The 23,248-nt window shown below is 47.7% G+C and overlaps 1 protein-coding gene across 1 annotated transcript in view; it reads left to right on the top strand.

The window, feature by feature from the left end:
• Positions 1-23,248, top strand: part of TMEM59 (transmembrane protein 59) — a 131,818-nt gene that overhangs the window by 56,383 nt on the left and 52,187 nt on the right. The window contains exon 4 of the mRNA XM_069232638.1: positions 6,382-6,534. Within this exon, the coding sequence (XP_069088739.1) occupies positions 6,382-6,534 (153 nt within the window). The remainder of the gene's footprint in view (positions 1-6,381; positions 6,535-23,248) is intronic.

The following is a 23,248-nucleotide window of genomic DNA, read 5'->3' on the forward strand; positions in this document are numbered from 1 at the left end:
TGTTTAGTGGTAGTCTGTACTTCCTTTGCACATAAAGTTAGCATAGAGCTCTAGGCTCACACGTTGTGGCTCCTTTCATTGGAAAGAGCACACTTAAGTGACAGCCAAGGCAAAAGGACTGGGGTGGGGGTTGGGGCAGCAGCCCCTCATGGATGTTAGGCCTCCATCTCCTCAAAATCACCAGCAATGTCCAGGGCAAATCCAGTTGAAACTGGGCGCTGATAGCCACAGGCTTCCTTCAGCTGTTGTGTTCCTGGGGCTTAACGGTTAGCCAGCTAACCCTTTGAGTCTGCTGTCCGTTCCATGGCACAAGTGGGAGCAGCCCTTGGGGTATCTCTCTGCAGCTTTAACAGCAGGAGCAGTCCTCTTTCGGGAACTGCTATCTTTGGTTCAGAAATTGCAGTCCTCCTTGATGCTGCCTTTCTTTCTCAAGTCCACAGGTTCAGCAACTGCAGTCCTTCTGTTCTTTTCCAAGTCCAGTAGTGTTCTGACACTGGTATCCATGTATGCCACTTTTATGCCACTCTCGAGCTTGTGGGTGGGAAGGACTTGATAACCAATGAGGATAAAATTCCCATAGGGAACTCTACCACTCTTGCATCTCCTTTTGGGGGATTGGCATTAAACAATCCCACAGTCCACCTCTGTGCATATCCAAGGTGTCAGAACCCTTCTTCGCTGGATCAGCCCTATGGGCACACCCCTGAATTGTGTCCAAAATAATTAGCATCACCTCCTGCAAAACCAGTTTGCAACAGGTTTTCCCTCTCTGTGAGAGATGCCAGCCTATCTAAACAGAGGAGAGGGAAGGTTAATGTGTGACTCACATTTTCATATGACAGGCGACTGACCCTTTGAAGCTTGGCCATCTACAGCCACAGCTGCCTGGTCATCCTTTCAGGAGGAGATTGCAACTTTTCCCACCTACAGGCCCTTAGTTCCCCCATCCTGCGAGACACTGAAACCTCCTGGCAGGAGGACAGTAAGCTATCTCATGGAACAGCTGCTGGTGGTAATCAGAAACGACTACTTGGAAAGAAGTGGTGACTTTCTAAAGTCATCCTTGTATTAATAGTTTAAGTATGACATAGATCAAATCCCAGATGCTGTCAATCAATTTGATACCTTGAAGTATTATTATTATTTTTGGTGTTCCCAAATGGAGTATAGCAGTTAGGAAAGTGTAACTCCTTGTTAGTCAGTGGGAATACCAGCACTGCCACAGTGAAAAAACAATGGTGAGTTTTTGTTGTCAGGACATGTAAAACATGAAATAATCATGTCCATCTTTTTAATATCCTGTACCCTGCCTTATGGGCTTTTAAGGCCTACCTTAGGTTTGGCTTCTAAATATAAAAAAGGAAGGTTTTTAGGCTTGGAAAATGTTTATTTTGCCAATTCCCATGGACAGTTTAAAAGTTGCCCGACTAGGCTGCAGTCCACTAGTGACACTTAATGTACAAGCCCTGAGTGCACAGAGTACCATATACTAAATACTTAAATGCAGATTAAACATGCCCGTCATGTAGTATGCAATTACTCATGCATTTGAGGGATCAGAGCACAGGCACTGTGCCATGGTCCAGCAGCATCAGTCCAGAATCTGGGGGGTGATTATCCACAAAGAGGCTTTTCATTACGCACACTTAAACTGCTCATTTCTTTGAGTTAATTACTTACTACTTATTTTGTTTCCAATTATCAATGTTTAAAGATGTAAGAATGGTATCTTTTTATTCTATCCATATCCTTGGAGCCTACAAGATCTTTGCAAAGCCCAGTTATGATATTGTTTTCACTGGTAGCACTCTTGTACACTTGAGTGACTTAAAAGAAACTCTATTGAAATTTCCTGCCACACTCTGCTGCCTCCTAGCCCCTACAGTTTGAACAGCTGTACTGTTCTTAGCTTGTATTGAGCACAAAGTTAGTTAAATTGTACATAGGCTTGTAAATATATAATTGTTTTTGCACACCGCCCATGTTATGGCTTCTGTGGATGCCATTCCACCACTCTCAACACATCTTGTGACAAGTTTGGTGAGCCTCTCCAACACTTCCCTGCGCAATTGGGTAACACCCTGAGCTACAGGGCAGCACATGTGAGGAAAATCAAGTAGAAAGTTTGCATGATAGTAGAGGGAAGGACCTTGCATGACCAAAACATTTATTTTTCTTATAAGCAGTTTTGTCAGATGTCACAGCATTTAGCTTTATTGTAGTGGTGCTTTAGTATCTGTAGGAGGAAGGTATTGTATTGGTATAATCATTGTGAGTAACTTACCATCTGTTTCCCATTTTACTCCTCCTAAAAAAGGGTGCTTCAAGTACTCATATTGCTACTGTGCACTTTAGTGTAAGCATGGTGCATTGACACTGAGCTTGCTTTTTGTAAATCGATACTGCACCAAGTTGGAACAGGAACCATTTGACAAAAGGAATAGAAATACTTCTCCCCTTTTCTGTGGCACTGCCAACTCTGCTCTGTTCTGTAGTCGACATGTTCTTTTTCTTAATAGCTGACTGTAATGTCGTCTGTGCACGTTACTAACTGCGTTGGCAGCTCTTGCTGCTCGACTGGCTGAGGAAGAGAATACTAATAAAAATCTGAGCCTGTTTCGTCATATGTTCAGATCTTTGAAGTTTCTTCTCCACATTTGACCCTTGTGGTAATATTGTACTTAACTGGAGGTCATGTCATACTCTTTATCAGCTTTAAAGAGATCCCTTGTATGCAACATGGAAGCAACGTATTAAAGGTCCAACTGCCTGGAGTCAAAAGTCTTGTTATTCCTGTTATGGAAGACCACCACACACAATTGCATAGGCAGACAAATTCAAGTTCAGAGTGTTTGTTTGGGTTCACCAGTCCAGTAAATGGAAGAAGAAAGTACAAGCTAAAAAACTATGGCGGTTGGGAATATTTGGGTGAAGCTGTTTTTGAGAGACCCAGTGTATAATGATGAGTGGATAAGTTAATCTGCTGAAATATATCTTAACCCGTAGCACAATTTTATTGAGGCCCTGCTTCACTGAGAGGACAAAAGGTGGCACTGGCACCCATTTTATAACAGGTTTTCGTTACTGGAAAACACATTCAAAATTGTCATCCATGTAGGTGCATGCATAAAAAAAGCATTGACAAATCCAGTTACTCAACTGTTTAAAGTTGATACCTATTGGCTTTTTTGCCAATGCTTATTGTCCTGCTCATGTTGAAACATTACAGCTATGCTTTTTGCCCCTATTGCTGTTGATTCTTTCTTTTTTCTTTTTTATTATCCATTTAATTCCCCTACTTTAATGGCTTTCCTTCCTTTTTTTGTCCCACCTCTGAAGCATTTCTTTACTGTGTTCTGACTGGGTGGCCAATTGAATGACTTGTGTCCTCCCGCTTCCATTCAAGAAACTAATTTTTTTCTTTTACTTTCAGCACTCCATTGGAGTGCATTTGCCTTCTTTCGCTTCCTTTTCTGCAGTATCTCAAATGAAATAATCATCCCCTGTGCGCTCTCTTGCCCTTTCTACCCCTTGCCAAATCATCCACTCATTCGCCTACCCAGCTTTTGTTTGTGTGGCTTTTTTCCTCCTTCCTCCCCACGTCAAGCTCTTCTGCTGTCTCTGTGCCCCCGCACTCATTGCTGCCAGTCTTCACACCTCTTGCTCCTTCATTGCTCCCCCACCTCTCTTGTGAAAGTGTTCTTGTTATTTTTAAAAACAAAAGAAGTTAATTTTTTTGAAGCACCCGGCAGCTGCAATTTGTTACTGGGCTGCTCGTTTTAGGTCTTGCATACGCACTGAATGCGCTGTGCTGTAAGACTTCCTTTTGTTTTTTGTGTTAGCACTTCCCTGGAACATGGACCACGTACATGTGTTCTTTCTCCTCTTTGTTTTTCCTCTTCTTTTGCACTATTTTTATAAGCATTTTAGTATTATTCCTAGTCGTGCAATGTGCTTTCCTACTTTTAACACAGGCACATGGCTTCTTATATATGGTGCTTTCACCCCATCTGTTGTCCCTAGTAACTATATAGTTATTTAACCCACCACTGTACTCCTCTATGCCACTCTACACTACACCACTACATTCTAGGCCACTACACTCTACCCAAGGCCACTCTACGCCACTCCATTGTGCACAGTTCCATTCTATGCCGTTACACTCTGTACCTCTCCTCTGTATGCCACTCCTTTCCATTCTGCTCTACTCAACAAAACTGTACTCTACGCCACTCCAATCTACGCCATTCTACTGTCATTTCACACCACTCTACACAATGCCACTCTACAGCTTTCTACTCTACGCCACTCTACACCATTCTATTCTACGCCGCTCTACTCCATTCTGTGCCACTCTATGCCATTATCTCTATGCCACTCCACTCCACAATGCCACTATATTCTATGCCACTCTACAGTATTCTTTCCCACTTTATTTCACTCCACACCACTTTGTTCTATGCCACTCTACTTTATGCCATTCTACTCTACACCACTTTATTCTAATCTAAGCCACTCTACTCTCTGCCACTCTACACCACTCTACTGGATGCCACTCTACTCTACACTGCTCTACTCTACAACAGCCAACTCTGTCTCACTTCACTGTACTCTACAGCCTACTCTTTGGCACTTCACTCTCTCTATGCCACTCCACTCCAGACAATGCCATTCTGTGCCAGTCCACTCCACTCAACTTTACGCCACTCATCTCTTCCACTTCCCTCACACAAGGGAATCAACCATATGGAACCCATCTTGATTAGGGCTCTTCTGTCCCACCTACTACCACAGCAGGATTTTAAGATCCTCCAATGCCCAGATTCTTGAGTATCTCGAGAATCCTACGGACCAGATTCGGGGGGGTAGGGAGTCCTTCTCTAATCTGACCCCCAAACTATGGAACTCAGTGCAGACCTAGTTAAAAAATGAGCCTAACAAGACCATCATCAGAAAATTATGTAAAACTTGGCTATACCCTCACTGGTTAGATCATATACCCCCATGTGATGCAATTGATCTTGGATTCATGCTTGTACTCACCTAGAGCTGGGAAGCCTGCAGGTAGCCATGCACTGTACAAATCTGTAATACAAACATACATACATACATACATACATTCATTCATACTCTGCAGCACTCTGCGCTACTCTACATTGCAACTCCACAGTACCCCTCTACTCTGCGCCCCTCTACTCTGTTCCCCTCTATTCCTATTCCACTCTACGCCACTCTTCTCAATAGTGCAACGTGTCACCCAACTCCATTCTACACCACTCCACTCTGCGCCATGCTGCTTTACAACATTGCTAAAACACATTGATCAAGCCAAAAGCTCTGACATGGTCAAGACCTATAGGCTTTGCCTATGATCTTTCAAAATGTGCTTTCATGTAGTTCACCGTAGAACGGTAAAAAAAGAAAATAGAAAATGCCATAGATGCACCCATGCTGGTAGCACACACTCATGTATACATCCTCCTTGACTGCCATAGTGGCAAGATGAATACATGACCATCAAATGTTCACACGTACACATCATTCCTTTTTTTTTTTTTTTCGTTTTGTTTTTTTGGGGGGGGGGGGGGTGCACTGTCTAAAAGGTTTTTTTCTTCTTTTTCCCGATGCTGAACACACTGGCAGCCAAAGGTGAGACCTGTTGGAGTCGCCAGTGTCTGTTTCTTAAAGTGATTTGTAACCTTATACTCTTTGCGGTTTTGCATGCTTTATTTAACTGCTTTTAATATGAGGTGGCCTTTTGTTATGGGTTCTCATCTACATGAAACACTCATTTTGCTGCTGGGTCTCAAATCATTTCCTAGACCACTATGATGTGTTGTTTAGGCATATTTGAAAAAAACTATTCTGCTAGGCTTGGAAAATAAAGTACTTTGCACAAGCTAAGTGAGATAGTAAACACACATTTGCACAAATTGCTCAGTAACCAGTAGAATTTGCTTGCATGATTTTTTATATGCTTGGTTGAGACTTGAAGCAGGTGGGTCTTGACAGATTGCCCTTTTCAACCTGAACTTTTCTGCCTTTAAATATCTGTTTTGACTTATTAGTTCTGTATTAAGGAAATTTAATTGTAACCTGAACCTCCACCATGACCGTCAAGTAATTTCATTGAGAGGTCACATTGGAAACATTGTAGCTTCAGACTGAAGCTGTGTGCTTTTGCAGGACTAGCTGTTTCAGAAGTGCTGTGCTACCAGGAATGTATGAATAGCTTTCCTTATAGTAGACACATGCATTACCAATCAAGGCATGCCCATACACATACATACCAAAGAGTTTGACACTATATTGTCACTTCCCCACTATGCAAGTCAAACCTCGTAATGTTTCACCATTCTATATATATATATTTTTTTACAGCTGTTGGCAATGAGACCAAAAATCCATCTTCTTTACCCTTTAACACTGGTGAGATCAATTTGGAGCGACATGATGGGCTCTGCACATGGATTTATAACGTCTTCATGGACTTTCTACCTTCAAGCAGATGACAACAAAGTTGTGGTATTCCAGGTATTTTGCATTCTCACTTCTAAATTAAGAGCATTGTTGTTTGACATGTTACCTGAATGCATTAAACTAGAAGGGCAGCACAAATATTTGACTAATGACAAAAAACATGTACTTCTGCTCTTACTGGTAGGGATTTGGTGATGTATAATGAACAATGGTCGAGTGAATCGTCATACATTTTGTGTAATGCACCTGCCCATTGATACATTTTTGTTCTGTCAAAAGGGTGAAATAAATCTAACCAACACCCTCACTGCCGGCACCTCATTTTAGGTAATCAAATATTTGTAAAGTTTCGGCTGTATTTTAACTCATTTTGGAGTGAACACTGCTTCTGTTGTATTGGTACTACTTATAAGTACAATAACACGTTTTTTTAAAATCATATGCAAGTACTCCAAGTAGCAGTGGTTACTGGAACAACTTAACCAATACAGAAATTATGCTACACAGAGGAGTCCTTCCTCCAGTATCATCATAAGCCACTAGACAGCAGCTTCCTTCTCCACATCGCTACAGCCTCCTTCATGTCAAGACCCATCTACATCACCAACTCAAGGAATGCCATGGTAAAGACAGGTGTTGGTAGAGAAAATTAAACAATATCATGGACGGGAGTGGGAAAAGAAGAGGTTAAATCAATGTGTTTTTTTAAAGGGGGAACAAGATGGTGGGCAGGACGAGGAAGGATCGTGCCTGATGAGGATGGGCCACCCTGGCTGTCAAAGAAGAGTCAAGGGCATAGCATGGCTTGAAATCTCAAAAACGCCACTGTTAGAAATGGGGTCTTTAGTTGGCAGTCTGTTTGCACCCCGTCCAAGTAGGGACCCTCACTCTAGTCAGGATAAGGGAGATACCCACTCTGATAACCCCTGCTTACCACCTTGGTAGCTTGGCACGAGCAGTCAGGCTTATCTCAGAAGCAATGTGCAAAGCATTTGCACATAACACACAGTAATAAGTGAAAAGACTACAAAAGGACACCACACCACTTTTAGAAAAATAGCCAATATTTATCTATATAAAACAAGACCTAATAAGATAAAAATCCAACATACAGTAAGAAAAATATGAATTCTGCAAGATTTACTCAAAACTACAGTTCATTGAACTCGATAGCTCCATCTGGGGGTATCACAGCGTTGTGACCAACAAAACCAACAGTTCAGGCCGGCCGCGGCGTTGCAGGCCAGCTACGATGTCAGGAAGACCCACAAACAGTACCTTGGATTTGGAGGGGGTCGTGATCCTCGGTGTGAGCTCTGGAAAGCGGCGTCACTGACGTCGCGGTGTCTGTTCCGGAGTCGGTGCAGGAGTCATCGGGCCCTTGAGGTCACACGCGTTGCAGATCGAACTCCAGGCTGATGAAGTCAAGTGCGCCGGCATGGATGGCGTTGGGGCTGCGTTGCGAAGCGGGACGATGCGACGTCCATAGGTCACGGTGCAGGCAGCTGCTCAGTGACGGCGTCCAGCGGCGTGGGTGAGACCAGGGCTGAGGTGTGAAGCGGGGCAGTGAGACGTGCGGTGTCCACAGGTCACGGTGCAGGCAGCACCGTTGGTGTTGCTGAAGCGCTGTCGTAGCTAGGCCCAAGCCAGAGGTGCGGGACGGGACAGTGCTTTGTGACCCTCACGAGCGGTGTCAGCAGGCCACGGTGCAGGCAGGATGCCTGGTGACAACACAGGAGTCGATGGTGCTGGCGTCGGTGGACCAGGGCTGCAGTGCGGGATGGGACTTTGCTTCGTGTACCTCATGAGCAGTGTCTACAGGCCACGGTGCAGGCAGGATGCCTGGTGACAACACAGGAGTCGATGGTGCTGGCGTTGGTGGACCAGGACTGCAGTGGGGGATGGGACTTTGCTTCGTGTACCTCATGAGCAGTGTCCACAGGCCACGGTACAGGCAGTGGCGCCAATGTCAGCAGGAGTGTCGTCATCGGGGATGCCCAGGCTGCGGTGTGAGCAGGCGATGCCGGAGTGCGGAGCCCACAGGTCACGGTGCGAGCAGCGGCAGCTTTGTGAAGTCGTCCAATGACCGCGTCGGGGAGACCAGGGTCACGGGGCAATGCGACTCCATGTGGCGTCGGCAGGTCTCGGTGCAGGCCAGCAGCGTCGTTGGCGGCGGCGCAGTGGTTTCTCCTCTTGAACAGCACAAAACACACAGTTCCCAGTGATGCTGGTCGAGGAAGCTGAAGTCTTTGGTGTCTTTGAGACTTCCAACAGGAGGCAAGCTCTACTGCAAGCCCTTGGAGAATTTTCTCAAGCAGGAAACACAGCAAAGTTCACCCTTTGCACTCTTTTCAGGCAGAAGCAGCAACTGCAGGCCAGTCCAGCAAAGCAACACAGCAAAGAGACACTACTCCTCCTTCAGCTCTTCACCTGGTCAGAGGTTCCTCTTGATTCCAGAAAGATTCTAAAAGTCTGGGGTTTTGGGTCTTCTTCTCATACCCAGTTATGCCTTTGAAGTTGGCAAACTTCAAAGCAAAGTCTCAAGTGTTTGCAAGATCCTTCCTTGTCCAGGCCAGGCCCCAGACACTCTCCAGGGGGTCGGAGACGGCATTGTGTGAGGGCAGGCACAGTCCTTTCAGGTGTGAGTGACCACTCCTCCCCTCCCCTCCAGCACAGATGGCTAATCAAGATATGCAGGCTACACCCTAGCCCCCTTTGTGTCACTGTCTAGAGGAGAGGTGTGAACAGCCCAACTGTCAAACTGACCCAGACGGGGAATCCACAAACAGGCAGAGTCACAGAATGGATTAAGCAAGAAAATGCCTACTTTCTAAAAGTGGCTTTTTCAAACTAACAATCTAAAAACCAACTTCACTAAAAGATGTATTTTTAAATTGTGAGCTCAGAGACCCTAAACTCCAAATTTGTATCTGCTCTCAAAGAGAATCTGCGCTTTAAGGATATTTAAAGGCAGCCCCCATGTTAACCTATGAGAGAGGTAGGCCTTGTACAGTGAAAACCGAATTTGGAAGTATTTCACTGTTGGGACATGTAAAACACACTAGTATATGTCCTACCTTAAACATACATTGCACCCTGTCCATGGGGCTACCTAGGGCCTCCCTTAGGCGTGCCTTACATGTAGTAAAAGGGAAGGTTGAGGCCTGGCAAGTGGGTACACTTGCCAAGTCGAATTGGCAGTTTAAAACTGCACACACATACACTGCAATGGCAGGTCTGAGTCATATTTACAGGGCTACTAATGTGGGTGGCACAACCAGTGCTTCAGGCCCACTAGTAGCATTTGATTTACAGGCCCCGGTCACCTCTAGTGCACTTTACTAGTGAATCAAATATGGCAATCATGGATAAACCAATCAACAGTACAATTTCTATAGGAAGCACTTGCACTTTAGCACTGATTAGCAGTGGTGAAGTGCGCAGAGACAATAAGCCAGCAAAACCAGACCTAAAAAAGTAGGAGGAAGAAGGCAAAAGGTTTGGGGATAACCCTGCAAAAAGGGCCATTTCCAACAGCCACAATACTGCAATTGTGTTGGTATCCTACAGTCTCCTCATTGGCATGTACCATCTATCCTTAAGGTGCAGCTATGAGAGTACCATAATGTAGGAAGTTGGCTCTGTATGTGCTATTTCAAAGTAAGGAATAGCATGCACAGAGTCCAAGGGTTCCCCTTAGAGGTAAAATAGTGGTAAAAAGAGATAATACTAATGCTCTATTTTGTGGTAGTGTGGGCGAGCAGTAGGCTTATCCAAGGAGTAGTGTTAAGCATTTGTTGTACATACACATAGACAATAAATGAGGTACACACACTCAGAGACAAATCCAGCCAATAGGTTTTGTATAGAAAAATACCTTTTCTTAGTTTATTTTAAGAACCACAGGTTCAAATTTAACATGTAATATCTTGTTTGAAAGGTATTGCAGGTAAGTACATTAGGAACTTTGAATCATTTCAATTGCATGTATACTTTTCGAGTTATTGACAAATAGCTACTTTAAAAGTGGACACTTAGTGCAATTTTCACAGTTCCTGGGGGAGGTAAGTTTTTGTTAGTTTTACCAGGTAAGTAAGACACTTACGGGGTTCAGTTCTTGGTCCAAGGTAGCCCACCGTTGGGGGTTCAGAGCAACCCCAAAGTCACCACACCAGCAGCTCAGGGCCGGTCAGGTGCAGAGTTCAAAGTGGTGCCCAAAACGCATAGGCTAGAATGGAGAGAAGGGGGTGCCCCGGTTCCGGTCTGCTTGCAGGTAAGTACCCGCGTCTTCGGAGGGCAGACCAGGGGGGTTTTGTAGGGCACCGGGGGGGACACAAGCCCACACAGAAATTTCACCCTCAGCAGCGCGGGGGCGGCCGGGTGCAGTGTAGAAACAAGCGTCGGGTTTGCAATGTTAGTCTATGAGAGATCAAGGGATCTCTTCAGCGCTGCAGGCAGGCAAGGGGGGGGTTCCTCGGGGAAACCTCCACTTGGGCAAGGGAGAGGGACTCCTGGGGGTCACTTCTCCAGTGAAAGTCCGGTCCTTCAGGTCCTGGGGGCTGCGGGTGCAGGGTCTTTTCCAGGCGTCGGGACTTAGGTTTCAGAGAGTCGCGGTCAGGGGAAGCCTCGGGATTCCCTCTGCAGGCGGCGCTGTGGGGGCCCAGGGGGGACAGGTTTTGGTACTCACAGTCGTAGAGTAGTCCGGGGGTCCTCCCTGAGGTGTTGGTTCTCCACCAGCCGAGTCGGGGTCGCCGGGTGCAGTGTTGCAAGTCTCACGCTTCTTGCGGGGAGATTGCAGGGTCTTTAAAGCTGCTCCTTGAAACAAAGTTGCAGTCTTTTTGGAGCAGGTCCGCTGTCCTCGGGAGTTTCTTGTCTTTTTCGAAGCAGGGCAGTCCTCAGAGGATTCAGAGGTCGCTGGTCCCTTGGAAGGCGTCGCTGGAGCAGAGTTCTTTGGAAGGCAGGAGACAGGCCGGTGAGTTTCTGGAGCCAAGGCAGTTGTCGTCTTCTGGTCTTCCTCTGCAGGGGTTTTCAGCTGGGCAGTCCTTCTTCTTGTTGTTGCAGGAATCTAAATTCTTAGGTTCAGGGAAGCCCTTAAATACTAAATTTAAGGGCGTGTTTAGGTCTGGGGGGTTAGTAGCCAATGGCTACTAGCCCTGAGGGTGGGTACACCCTCTTTGTGCCTCCTCCCAAGGGGAGGGGGTCACATTCCTATCCCTATTGGGGGAATCCTCCTTCTTCAAGATGGAGGATTTCTAAAAGTCAGAGGCACCTCAGCTCAGGACACCTTAGGGGCTGTCCTGACTGGCCAGTGACTCCTCCTTGTTTTTCTCATTATCTCTCCTGGACTTGCCGCCAAAAGTGGGGCCTGGGTCCAGGAGGCGGGCATCTCCACTAGCTGGAGTGCCCTGGGGCATTGTAACACGAAGCTTGAGCCTTTGAAGCTCACTGCTAGGTGTTACAGTTCCTGCAGGGGGGAGGTGTGAAGCACCTCCACCCAGAGCAGGCTTTGTTTCTGTCCTCAGAGAGCACAAAGGCTCTCACCGCATGAGGTCAGACACTCGTCTCTCAGCAGCAGGCTGGCACAGACCAGTCAGTCCTGCACTGAACAATTGGGTAAAATACAGGGGGTATCTCTAAGATGCCCTCTGTGTGCATTTTTTAATAAATCCAACACTGGCATCAGTGTGGGTTTATTATTCTGAGAAGTTTGATACTAAACTTCGCAGTATTCAGTGTAGCCATTATGGAGCTGTGGAGTTCGTTTTTGACAGACTCCCAGCCCATATACTCTTATGGCTACCCTGCACTTACAATGTCTAAGGTTTTGCTTAGACACTGTAGGGGCATAGTGCTCATGCACATATGCCCTCACCTGTGGTATAGTGCACCCTGCCTTAGGGCTGTAAGGCCTACTAGAGGGGTGACTTACCTATGCCACAGGCAGTGGGAGGTTGGCATGGCACCCTGAGGGGAGTGCCATGTCGACTTAGTCATTTTCTCCCCATCAGCACACACAAGCTGGCAAGCAGTGTGTCTGTGCTGAGTGAGGGGTCCCTAGGGTGGCATAAGACATGCTGCAGCCCTTAGAGACCTTCCCTGGCATCAGGGCCCTTGGTACCAGGGGTACCAGTTACAAGGGACTTACCTAGGTGCCAGGGTTGTGCCAATTGTGGAAACAAGGGTACATTTTAGGTGAAAGAACACTGGTGCTGGGGCCTGGTTAGCAGGGTCCCAGCACACTTCTCCGTCAAGTCAGCATCAGTATCAGGAAAAAAGTGGGGGGTAACTGCAACAGGGAGCCATTTCTTTACACATAAGACATCTTAAACCATTGGTCACCTATTTTTGAAGTATGAGAGACTGGTCTTCAAACTCTAGTTGTGAGGCACACTTAAGTTCCCATGTGTAACACACGGAGTATAACAGCAGAGATTATTCTTGACAGTGCTTTTACAGTTGAATCCATGATGGATGGGAGGAAATCCTGTCAGCGCCTCTCTATGGTTTGTAAAGTATCCAGAATGGAAGTAGACTGTTGCAACTTGAGTTGATGCCTGCAACATATGTTCCCTCAACTCTGTCACTCAAAGATGACATAATGGAAGGGGCTGCGCCTGTATGTCCCTTTTATTACTGTCAAATCCTCTTGTATTCCCTCCAGTACTGATTCAAATCTTTTGATTCTGCACCATATCCTTTTGAAGATCCTTAATGTCTGACTGAAACATTTTCCTATTATGAGGAAGGGCTTAGGACAACGTCTTTGGTTGTTGCACCTGTTCTAAAACACCGACTCTGTCACCTGAATGGCATCAAACTTAGTGGTCAAAGATGACGTGTTTTATTGATTCTTTGCAATACTTCAGCCATGGCCCTTTGTAGAGATTGGTAATCGTCAAGTGAATAATATTGGTATCTAGTGGCTTCTCCATCACTTTGTTAGGCTTTTCCATCATTCAACTGCTGGAACCCTGTGGGGTTGAAGACATTTCACTTCACCCCTTCTTTCACATCTCCCTGGGTGTGTTGGGCATGTCTCCGCCACAGGCCCACACCCTGCTACCTGAGCCCTCCTGCAGAAATACCAGATGAGGTGTCTCAGTTCAGTGTCTTTTCCCCTCTCTTCATCCAACAACAATCATCCCTTAAGGGCAGTCAGCACAGCCTCTCCTGTGCACCACACTGCATGGATTTCAGCAGGCGGTCCCCTCTCCTACCACTGTCTCCCATCCCAGCACTCTGCTGTCATCACCAAAGACGCAGTGTTCCTGCCCTACCCACTTCAACCATATGTGCCTTGATGTGAGGGTGTGGGGGAGTCTTCTCTGGATATTCCAATCCCATTTGCTGGTCTGCAGGTTCTCAGCAATTTGCCTCTGCCTTCACTCCGATTGTTTGATGTTTGTGCCTTAGAAGAGCAGTAGCGATCCACATCAGCGAGTTTCACTTCTTGGTCTGACATAAAGATTAAATAAAGCAGGCATTAAAACAGAGCCTTTAAATAACCCCCAACAAACAGGTTAGACTGTGTGTGATCCAATTCCAATGAGTTGTGAGCGGTTTGTTGGTTATGATTTGATCCAATCCAGAACTTTCTCTTTTCTTTTAATGTGTGAATGAGGATGGTTGTGGTTGACTGTATCAAATTCTGAAATGGAATTAGCAGGCACAGGCTCCTGCTATCCAAGATGCGAAGAATCTCATTGAATATTTGTAGTTTAAATGTATAGGTAATCCGACCAGCACTACACCTGTTGCTGTATCAGACTAGTATGGAAATATAACTGTTTGACCAGCTAGCAAGCAGAGAATGTGAGTAGTGGCACAAAGAATTGAGTTTGGATGTAGTGTTGGGACTTTTTAGTCTAATCCCTATCTCACAATTGGACCAGTTATATGATTTTCTGTCAAGGGCACGTCAAGGATTGTTGGGTAGCAGAGAGAGACACTTTTGATACAAAGATCAAAAATAACACTCAAGCAGATTCCTCATGTTTCTTTTCCTGTTCTTTTATTTCTATCAGATATGTGGGCTTTGTTACAGCATAGACCTATCTCAAAGAGCTTTTCTGGCCTGTTATTTTGCCAGCAGACTGTGGCTTTGCTTCAAAGTTTTTTTTTTTTTCAACCAGGTCTTTTAGCACTATGGAGGTATTCAGGTTACTCCTGGTGAGTTTTTGATTCCAAGACCGTACCGTTCGATCAGTCTGAGAATTCTTTTTACTTCACTGAGTGTTTTGTATACAAAAGGAAGATTTTTTTTTTTCCCCCGTTGACTCCTTTTCTTTCTGACAGGATGCCAAGATAGGCCTCAAGAAGGCTCTGATTAATATTTTGGTGTCTATAATCGGGATATTTGGTCTTTTTGTTTGACGAGTTACTGTGATATGATGAATTCTATATAGTGTTCAAGAAATGCCTTGTTGGATGGTAGATGATCTTTAGTCCAGGAGGTTCAGTGGCAATAGATTTAATGTCAACTATGAGGCACTGCCTCCATCTGTTTGAAACTTGTAAAGTTTTTGTATATCACATTAACTCCAGAAAAAGACTCCTTCCTGATCCAGGCAGATGACAGCGTAGTCACATTGGATCAGTAAGGTGGGATGTTTCATTTAGTCACATCTCGATCATAATCATCAGATGCAGGTCCATGTCAAAGAATGAGTCAGCCTGGGGCGGAGCTTGCCGCCAACGAAGAAGGCCGAGCTCTGATCGAGCTCCAGCACTGCCGGGGTAAATAATCCCACCAAATCCGACAATATCCTGCCGACGGCAGGGGTTCATGGCACACCTGGAGCCCGCGACCCTAGAAGCACCTACCCAGCCATTGATGAGGATGGCTGAGAGCTGTGGGCGGTAAAGCAGCTCTGACTGTCTCCATACAAAATGGTGGACGGAGCGAAGCGGGCCAGCAGCGTTCAGGGAGGGAGACGCCAGCTGTGATCATAACGAGGCCTTCGCTGCTGCTGCCTGCTTCGCTGTCTACCTCTGCGGGGTGGTGGGACTGCCCCAGCATTGACAAGGTAGCCAGGAGCGGTGAGCCGGATACCGGGCCAAGCATGACGCTGGCCGCCTGGTGATAAGGTGAGCTGCACCCTTCCCGCGGTCTGCACCCGGCGGCCCTGCAATTGGTTGTTAAACCTCCCTCCCCGAAGGTGGGCGGGACCAGTGAAGAAGGGAGGTGGGCTGCCGGGAGCCCCCCCCCCCCCCCCCCCCCCCCCCCCCAGGCAACGGAGGCGGCATGAGGGGGTGGCTGGGGACCCACACGAAGAAGCCTGGGCAGCATCGAAGACTGACATAATTAAGAGAGGGCACAAGCTGGCGCATGCCGGGTGGCGGCGCGAGGAGTGGCTCCCGTGCAGCCTAAAGAATGTGGACAACCCCCACCCAGGAGCGAGGGGGGTTGGGGGGATCTGGACGGATTATTGCCAGGACCTCCAAAGGAGGTGGGGGGGGGGGGGCACCGGACAGAGGCAGCTATACAGTAAGGCCCCAGAGACACAGATAACGATTTCAACCTAGCCGGGAGAGAGGACCAAACAGTGGAGGCAGAGTGGTGAACAACGCTTTTCATGGCCTGAATCCTGTGGGAAACCCCCAGAATTAGAAGGGGGGAGAACCACCAGACTGCGGGGGGGGTAAACGAGGGAGAACAGGACACAGGGAGCCTCCGGATAAACGAAGCACAATAGTGAAGGCCCGGGGGCATGTGGTGAGCCTGGTGAAAAGTGTAAGCCAGTGGAAGCGACATTGTGAGCGTCTGATCAGTGAGGCAGTTCAAATGGGACAGCAGGGGGGCACGCAGCCTTGGTGTGTGCCCATAAAAGCGAGATACAGAAGACTGGGACCATGGTCAAAGGCCGTACTCTCAAGCAGCTACAAACCAACAGCCTGGATAGGTACGCAGTATGAATGGATGCAGCGGGGGGCTCCTCCCAAGGGGGTGGGGGGCGCTGGAGCCCCGGAAAAGATTTGAGTCCAGAGACGGAGCCCTCGCTGAGAACAATCATGGCAGCCCTACAGGACGTCCGGTGGCTCCATTGCCCCCGAGGACCGAAACTAGACACAGTCCAGATCGATGTTAAGCTCCTCAGGGCGGACATGGGCAAGATCTCCGCGAAAGTAGCAGCTGCAGAAACCCACATAGATGGCCAACAGGCTACAACAAAACGACTAGAGGAGCAGGTCCGGTCACTCACCAAAAAGAGCAAAATAATGGAAGCTAGGCGGGAAGATCAGGAGGGACGATCCCGAAGGAACAACGTGAGGAGAGTGGAGGTGCCAGACGGTATGGAAGGCCCGAGCACAGACCTATTCGTGGAGGACTTAGTCCTAAACAAGCTCAAGCCAAAACACCTGTCTAACTTCTTTTCGGTGGAAAGGACACACAGGGTACCTAGCCCCCCCCCGCCTAAACCGGGAGCGCCACCACAGACAATAGTCGCCAGGATCCTTAATTATAGGAACAGAGATGCCATATTACAGGCAGCTAGAACCTTCAGGGACCTGTGACAAGACAACACTGTTATGTTTCTTACCAGACTTTGCCCTCCAGGTGCAACGCCAATGGAAAAACTTTGAGGAAGTTAAAAGAGCACTGAGGGCCAAGGAACTGAGAGGTATGATGCTATTCTCGACAAAACTGACAGTGGAAGCGGAAGGAAAGACTTTGTACTTTGGCACCCCCAAGGAGGCGTGGGACTGGCTGGAGTGGTGGAGACCAGGAAACAAGCTGAGGAGTGGAAGGAGAGCTTGCTCTGATGGTGCAACAGATATGGGGAAACTTGGACTAGACGAGAAGAATGGAAAGCGCCCAACTCAAAAAGGGGACTGAGAACAATTAGATCAGGCGCACACTGAAGTGCCCAAATTCCTTCTCACAGAAGGAACTGAAAAGGAAGGTTGGAGGGCATCTTGATTCATAGCAACCAGGGTAATGGTAAACGGCCAACGTAAAGGGGGGAGACATTTGGCGTGTGCCCACATAAGATCCGTTGAGTAACACCTAATAGGCGGCGCCACACTCCTGGCGAAGCATAGTTTGTTTAGGGCGACAGGCACTTTGCAAGTTGGGGGGTAGGCAGTTCAGAGCTCACTGCACTGAGTAGCAGGGAGGGGGAGTTGATGATGCAAGCAGTTTCAAGTAAGGGCCTAGGGATAGTTATGTTCTTAGCGCCACATGTTGGGGGCATCTGGGGTTCACACAAAGCGGCTCAAAGGGAGGGATCTCCCTGGCAGGTGGTAGGAGGAAGCATCGAAAGGCAGGAGGGCCAGACTCTATATAGAATCATCAGGGAGAGATGGGTGGTCCGGTACAAAACTTGACCATAGGCCCTGAACATAAATGGGCAGGGGAGCAGGATAAAACGCACTTTAGTATTATAGCATATAAAGCATCACTCCCCAGAGATGGTCCTACTTCAAGAAACACACATAAGAGGCAATCACTATAAGGCACTGGACAGATTTGGCTTCGTCCTCGAAGCACTCACAGGGTACCCTACTGATGCTAAGGGAATGGGCATTCTTGTAAAAAAAAATATATATATACCCCTTTATCATCCACCAGCTGTGGCATGACCACATGGGCCTCTACGTGGCTCTCTCAGGTACCTGGGAGGGCATTACGGTCAACCTGTGCTCCATATACCTTCCCCATCAACTCCAGGCAGTGACCCGTGCAGAGGTGGTGGAGAGGGGAGGTCATCCTCTAAGAAGCCCACAGAGTGCATGGAATCGTGCCACTAAACTGGTATTAGTATTGTGGTATGATTCCAACATGTTTGATACCAAACATGTCCAGGGTCGGAGTTACCATTATGTAGCTAGACCACAAGTAGTGAGTGACCTGTGGCCAGTACAGGGGTAAAATGGCTTTCCCGCACTTATGAAGTCCAGTATATTGGAACTGGAGTTCGTAAGGGCACTTCTGCTCATGCAGGGGTGCCTTCACACACAGGGACCTGCACCCTGCGCGCTGGGCTAGGAGGGCCTACCATAGGGGTCACTTACAGTGACCTGGTGCATTGACCAGTAGTGAAAGGGTGCATGCACCTGGCCACTCAAACTGCACTGACAGGCCTGCAGACATAGTTTGCATGGGCTCCTATGGGTGGCATAATACATGCTGCAGCCCATGGGGGACCCCAGGTGTACCACTGCCCTAGGTATCTAAGTACCATATACTAGGGACGTACAGGGGTACACCAGTATGCCAATTGTGGGGTGTAAAGGGACCAAAGCAACCAAATTTGGAAGAGAGAGCACAATCACTGGGGTCCTGGTTAACAGGATCCCAGTGGAGACCGTCTAAACACACTGATAAACAGGCTAGAAGTGGGGGCATCCATACCAAAAAGAGTGACTTTACTACAGAACCCCCCAAACGAAGGACAATAACACTAACCTTGCCCAGTTGAGTATTCATTATCTAAGTGGAAATATCTAGAGAGTCTATCTGTATTGGAGTGGTTATTCCTAGGTCTATGTTCCACTGTATAGTCCATTCCCTGTAGGGATATGGACCACCTCAACAATTCAAGGTTTTTTCCTTTTATCTGTTTAAGCCGGAGGAGGGCTTGTGGTCTGTTTGAACAAGGAAGTGAGTGCCAAACAGGTATGGTCTCAGCTTCTTTCTTCAAGACCCAGACTGTAGCAAAGGACTCCCTCTCAATGGCTGACCAGCACGTCTTTCTGGGTGGTCAACCTTCTACTTGTAAAAGCAACTGGTTGATCCTTGCCCTCATCATTTAGTTGAGAATGTACTGCCCCTGTTCCTACCTCAAAAGCATCTGTCTGTTTAATAAATTGTTTGGAGTAATCAGGGCTTCTTAGTATGGGAGCAGATCATATTGCCTGTTTTATATCATTGTAGGAAGTTGGCTCTGTATGCACTATTTCAAAGTAAGGAATAGTATGCACAGAGTCCAAGGGTTCCCCTTAGAGGTAAGATAGTGGCAAAAAGAGATAATACTAATGCTCTATTTTGTGGTAGTGTGGTCGAGCAGTAGGCTTATCCAAGGAGTAGTGTTAAGCATTTGTTGTACATACACAGACAATAAATGAGGTACACACACTCAGAGACAAATCCAGCCAATAGGTTTTGTATAGAAAAATATCTTTTCTTAGTTTATTTTAAGAACCACAGGTTCAAATTCTACATGTAATATCTCATTCGAAAGGTATTGCAGGTAAGTACTTTAGGAACTTCAAATCATCAAAATTGCATGTATACTTTTCAAGTTATTCACAAATAGCTGTTTTAAAAGTGGACACTGTGCAATTTTCACAGTTCCTAGGGGAGGTAAGTATTTGTTAGGTTAACCAGGTAAGTAAGACACTTACAGGGCTTAGTTCTTGGTCCAAGGTAGCCCACCGTTGGGGGTTCAGAGCAACCCCAAAGTCACCACACCAGCAGCTCAGGGCCGGTCAGGTGCAGAGTTCAAAGTGGTGCCCAAAACACATAGGCTAGAATGGAGAGAAGGGGGTGCCCCGGTTCCGGTCTGCTTGCAGGTAAGTACCCGCGTCTTCGGAGGGCAGACCAGGGGGGTTTTGTAGGGCACCGGGGGGGACACAAGCCCACACAGAAATTTCACCCTCAGCGGCGCGGGGGCGGCCGGGTGCAGTGTAGAAACAAGCGTCGGGTTTGTAATGGAAGTCAATGGGAGATCTAGGGATCTCTTCAGCGCTGCAGGCAGGCAAGGGGGGGGTTCCTCGGGGTAACCTCCACTTGGTCAAGGGAGAGGGACTCCTGGGGTCACTCCTCCAGTGAAAGTCCGGTCCTTCAGGTCCTGGGGGCTGCGGGTGCAGGGTCTCTCCCAGGTGTCGGGACTTAGGATTCAAAGAGTCGCGGTCAGGGGAAGCCTCGGGATTCCCTCTGCAGGCGGCGCTGTGGGGGCTCAGGGGGGACAGGTTTTTGTACTCACAGTCTTAGAGTAGTCCTGGGGTCCCTCCTGAGGTGTTGGATCGCCACCAGCCGAGTCGGGGTCGCCGGGTGCAGTGTTGCAAGTCTCACGCTTCTTGCGGGGAGCTTGCAGGGTTCTTTAAAGCTGCTGGAAACAAAGTTGCAGCTTTTCTTGGAGCAGGTCCGCTGTCCTCGGGAGTTTCTTGTCTTTTCGAAGCAGGGGCAGTCCTCAGAGGATGTCGAGGTCGCTGGTCCCTTTGGAAGGCGTCGCTGGAGCAGGATCTTTGGAAGGCAGGAGACAGGCCGGTGAGTTTCTGGAGCCAAGGCAGTTGTCGTCTTCTGGTCTTCCTCTGCAGGGGTTTTTCAGCTAGGCAGTCCTTCTTCTTGTAGTTGCAGGAATCTAATTTTCTAGGGTTCAGGGTAGCCCTTAAATACTAAATTTAAGGGCGTGTTTAGGTCTGGGGGGTCAGTAGCCAATGGCTACTAGCCCTGAGGGTGGGTACACCCTCTTTGTGCCTCCTCCCAAGGGGAGGGGGTCACAATCCTAACCCTATTGGGGGAATCCTCCATCTGCAAGATGGAGGATTTCTAAAAGTTAGAGTCACTTCAGCTCAGGACACCTTAGGGGCTGTCCTGACTGGCCAGTGACTCCTCCTTGTTGCTTTCTTTGTTCCCTCCAGCCTTGCCGCCAAAAGTGGGGGCCGTGGCCGGAGGGGGCGGGCAACTCCACTAAGCTGGAGTGCCCTGCTGGGCTGTGACAAAGGGGTGAGCCTTTGAGGCTCACCGCCAGGTGTCACAGCTCCTGCCTGGGGGAGGTGTTAGCATCTCCACCCAGTGCAGGCTTTGTTACTGGCCTCAGAGTGACAAAGGCACTCTCCCCATGGGGCCAGCAACATGTCTCTGGTGTGGCAGGCTGCTGGAACTAGTCAGCCTACACAGACAGTCGGTTAAGTTTCAGGGGGCACCTCTAAGGTGCCCTCTGTGGTGTATTTTACAATAAAATGTACACTGGCATCAGTGTGCATTTATTGTGCTGAGAAGTTTGATACCAAACTTCCCAGTTTTCAGTGTAGCCATTATGGTGCTGTGGAGTTCGTGTTTGACAGACTCCCAGACCATATACTCTTATGGCTACCCTGCACTTACAATGTCTAAGGTTTTGTTTAGACACTGTAGGGGTACCATGCTCATGCACTGGTACCCTCACCTATGGTATAGTGCACCCTGCCTTAGGGCTGTAAGGCCTGCTAGAGGGGTGTCTTACCTATACTGCATAGGCAGTGAGAGGCTGGCATGGCACCCTGAGGGGAGTGCCATGTCGACTTACTCGTTTTGTCCTCACTAGCACACACAAGCTGGCAAGCAGTGTGTCTGTGCTGAGTGAGAGGTCTCCAGGGTGGCATAAGACATGCTGCAGCCCTTAGAGACCTTCCTTGGCATCAGGGCCCTTGGTACAAGAAGTACCAGTTACAAGGGACTTATCTGGATGCCAGGGTCTGCCAATTGTGGATACAAAAGTACAGGTTAGGGAAAGAACACTGGTGCTGGGGCCTGGTTAGCAGGCCTCAGCACACTTTCAATTGTAAACATAGCATCAGCAAAGGCAAAAAGTCAGGGGGCAACCATGCCAAGGAGGCATTTCCTTACAATCATCAAATGCCTTCTTGGCAGCTAGCTGTCCAGAAAATGCTCTTTGGCATCCTTTTGAATATGAGGTCATTTAAGGGGGCTACAATGGAGTCATATCCCCTAATGAACCTCCTGTAGTACCCTGTCAGGCCCAAAAAGGCTCTGACTTGGGTTTGAGTGGTAAGAGCAACCCAATCCAAGATTGTCTGGATTTTGCCCTGGAGTGGCTGAATTTGGCCTCCACCTACCAGGTGGCCCAAATAAATTACGTTACCCTGCCTCATCTGGCATTTTGATGCCTTGAGTGTGAGACCTGCTTTTTGCAAAGCCTCCAGTACATTTCCAAGATGGACCATGTGATCCTCCCAGGTGGAGCTGAAGACAGCTATGCCGTGAAGATAAGCTGCACTAAAGCATCCCAGGCCCTGGAGATCTTTGTTCACCAACCTTTGAAATGTTGCAGGGGCATTCTTCAAACCAAAGGGCATCACTGTGAAGTGATAATGTCCACTAGGTATTGAGAATGCTGTTTTGGGTTTGGCATCCTCTGATAATTTGATCTGCCAGTATCCAGCAGTGAAATCAAGATATTTGACAGCTGCCAGAGTATCTATCAGCTCATCTGCCCTCTGGATTGGATGAGCATCTATCTTTGTTACTGAATTGAGGCCTCTGTAGTCCCCACAGAACCTCATCTCTGCTTTACCATTCTGAGAGTGGGATTTTGGTACAAAGACTACAGGACTAGCCCAAGGATACGCCTTCCACATGGCTGTAAGATATGCAGACGTGAAGTTTGCATCTCTGTCTGATACCCCATCTTTAGGAAAACCCTCCCTTGAAAAGTTTCTCAGGAGAGCTTTGGCCACTGCAGGGGCTGTAGTGGTCCTAAGAGGAATTGCCTCTGGGTACCTAGTGGCATGGTCCACCACCACCAATATAAACCTGTTCCCAGATGCAATTTGAGCGTCCAGGGGACCAATATTATCTACTCCTACCCTCGCAAATGATACCCCAACCACTGGTAGTGGAATTAAGGGAGTCTTTGGAGTGTTAACTGACTTGCCACTTGCTTGACAGGTCACACAGGAGCGACAAAACTGCTTTGTGTCTTCAGTAATGAGTGGCCAGTGAAAGTGAGGGACAAGTCTGTCCTAAGTCTTGCTTTGCCCCAAATGGCCTGCATCAGGAACGACATGTGCTAAGGAATGACCATTCACCTGGGGGCACCAG

This window comes from Pleurodeles waltl, chromosome 4_2 (genome assembly GCF_031143425.1).
Source record: "Pleurodeles waltl isolate 20211129_DDA chromosome 4_2, aPleWal1.hap1.20221129, whole genome shotgun sequence".
NCBI classification, from domain to species: domain Eukaryota; kingdom Metazoa; phylum Chordata; class Amphibia; order Caudata; family Salamandridae; genus Pleurodeles; species Pleurodeles waltl.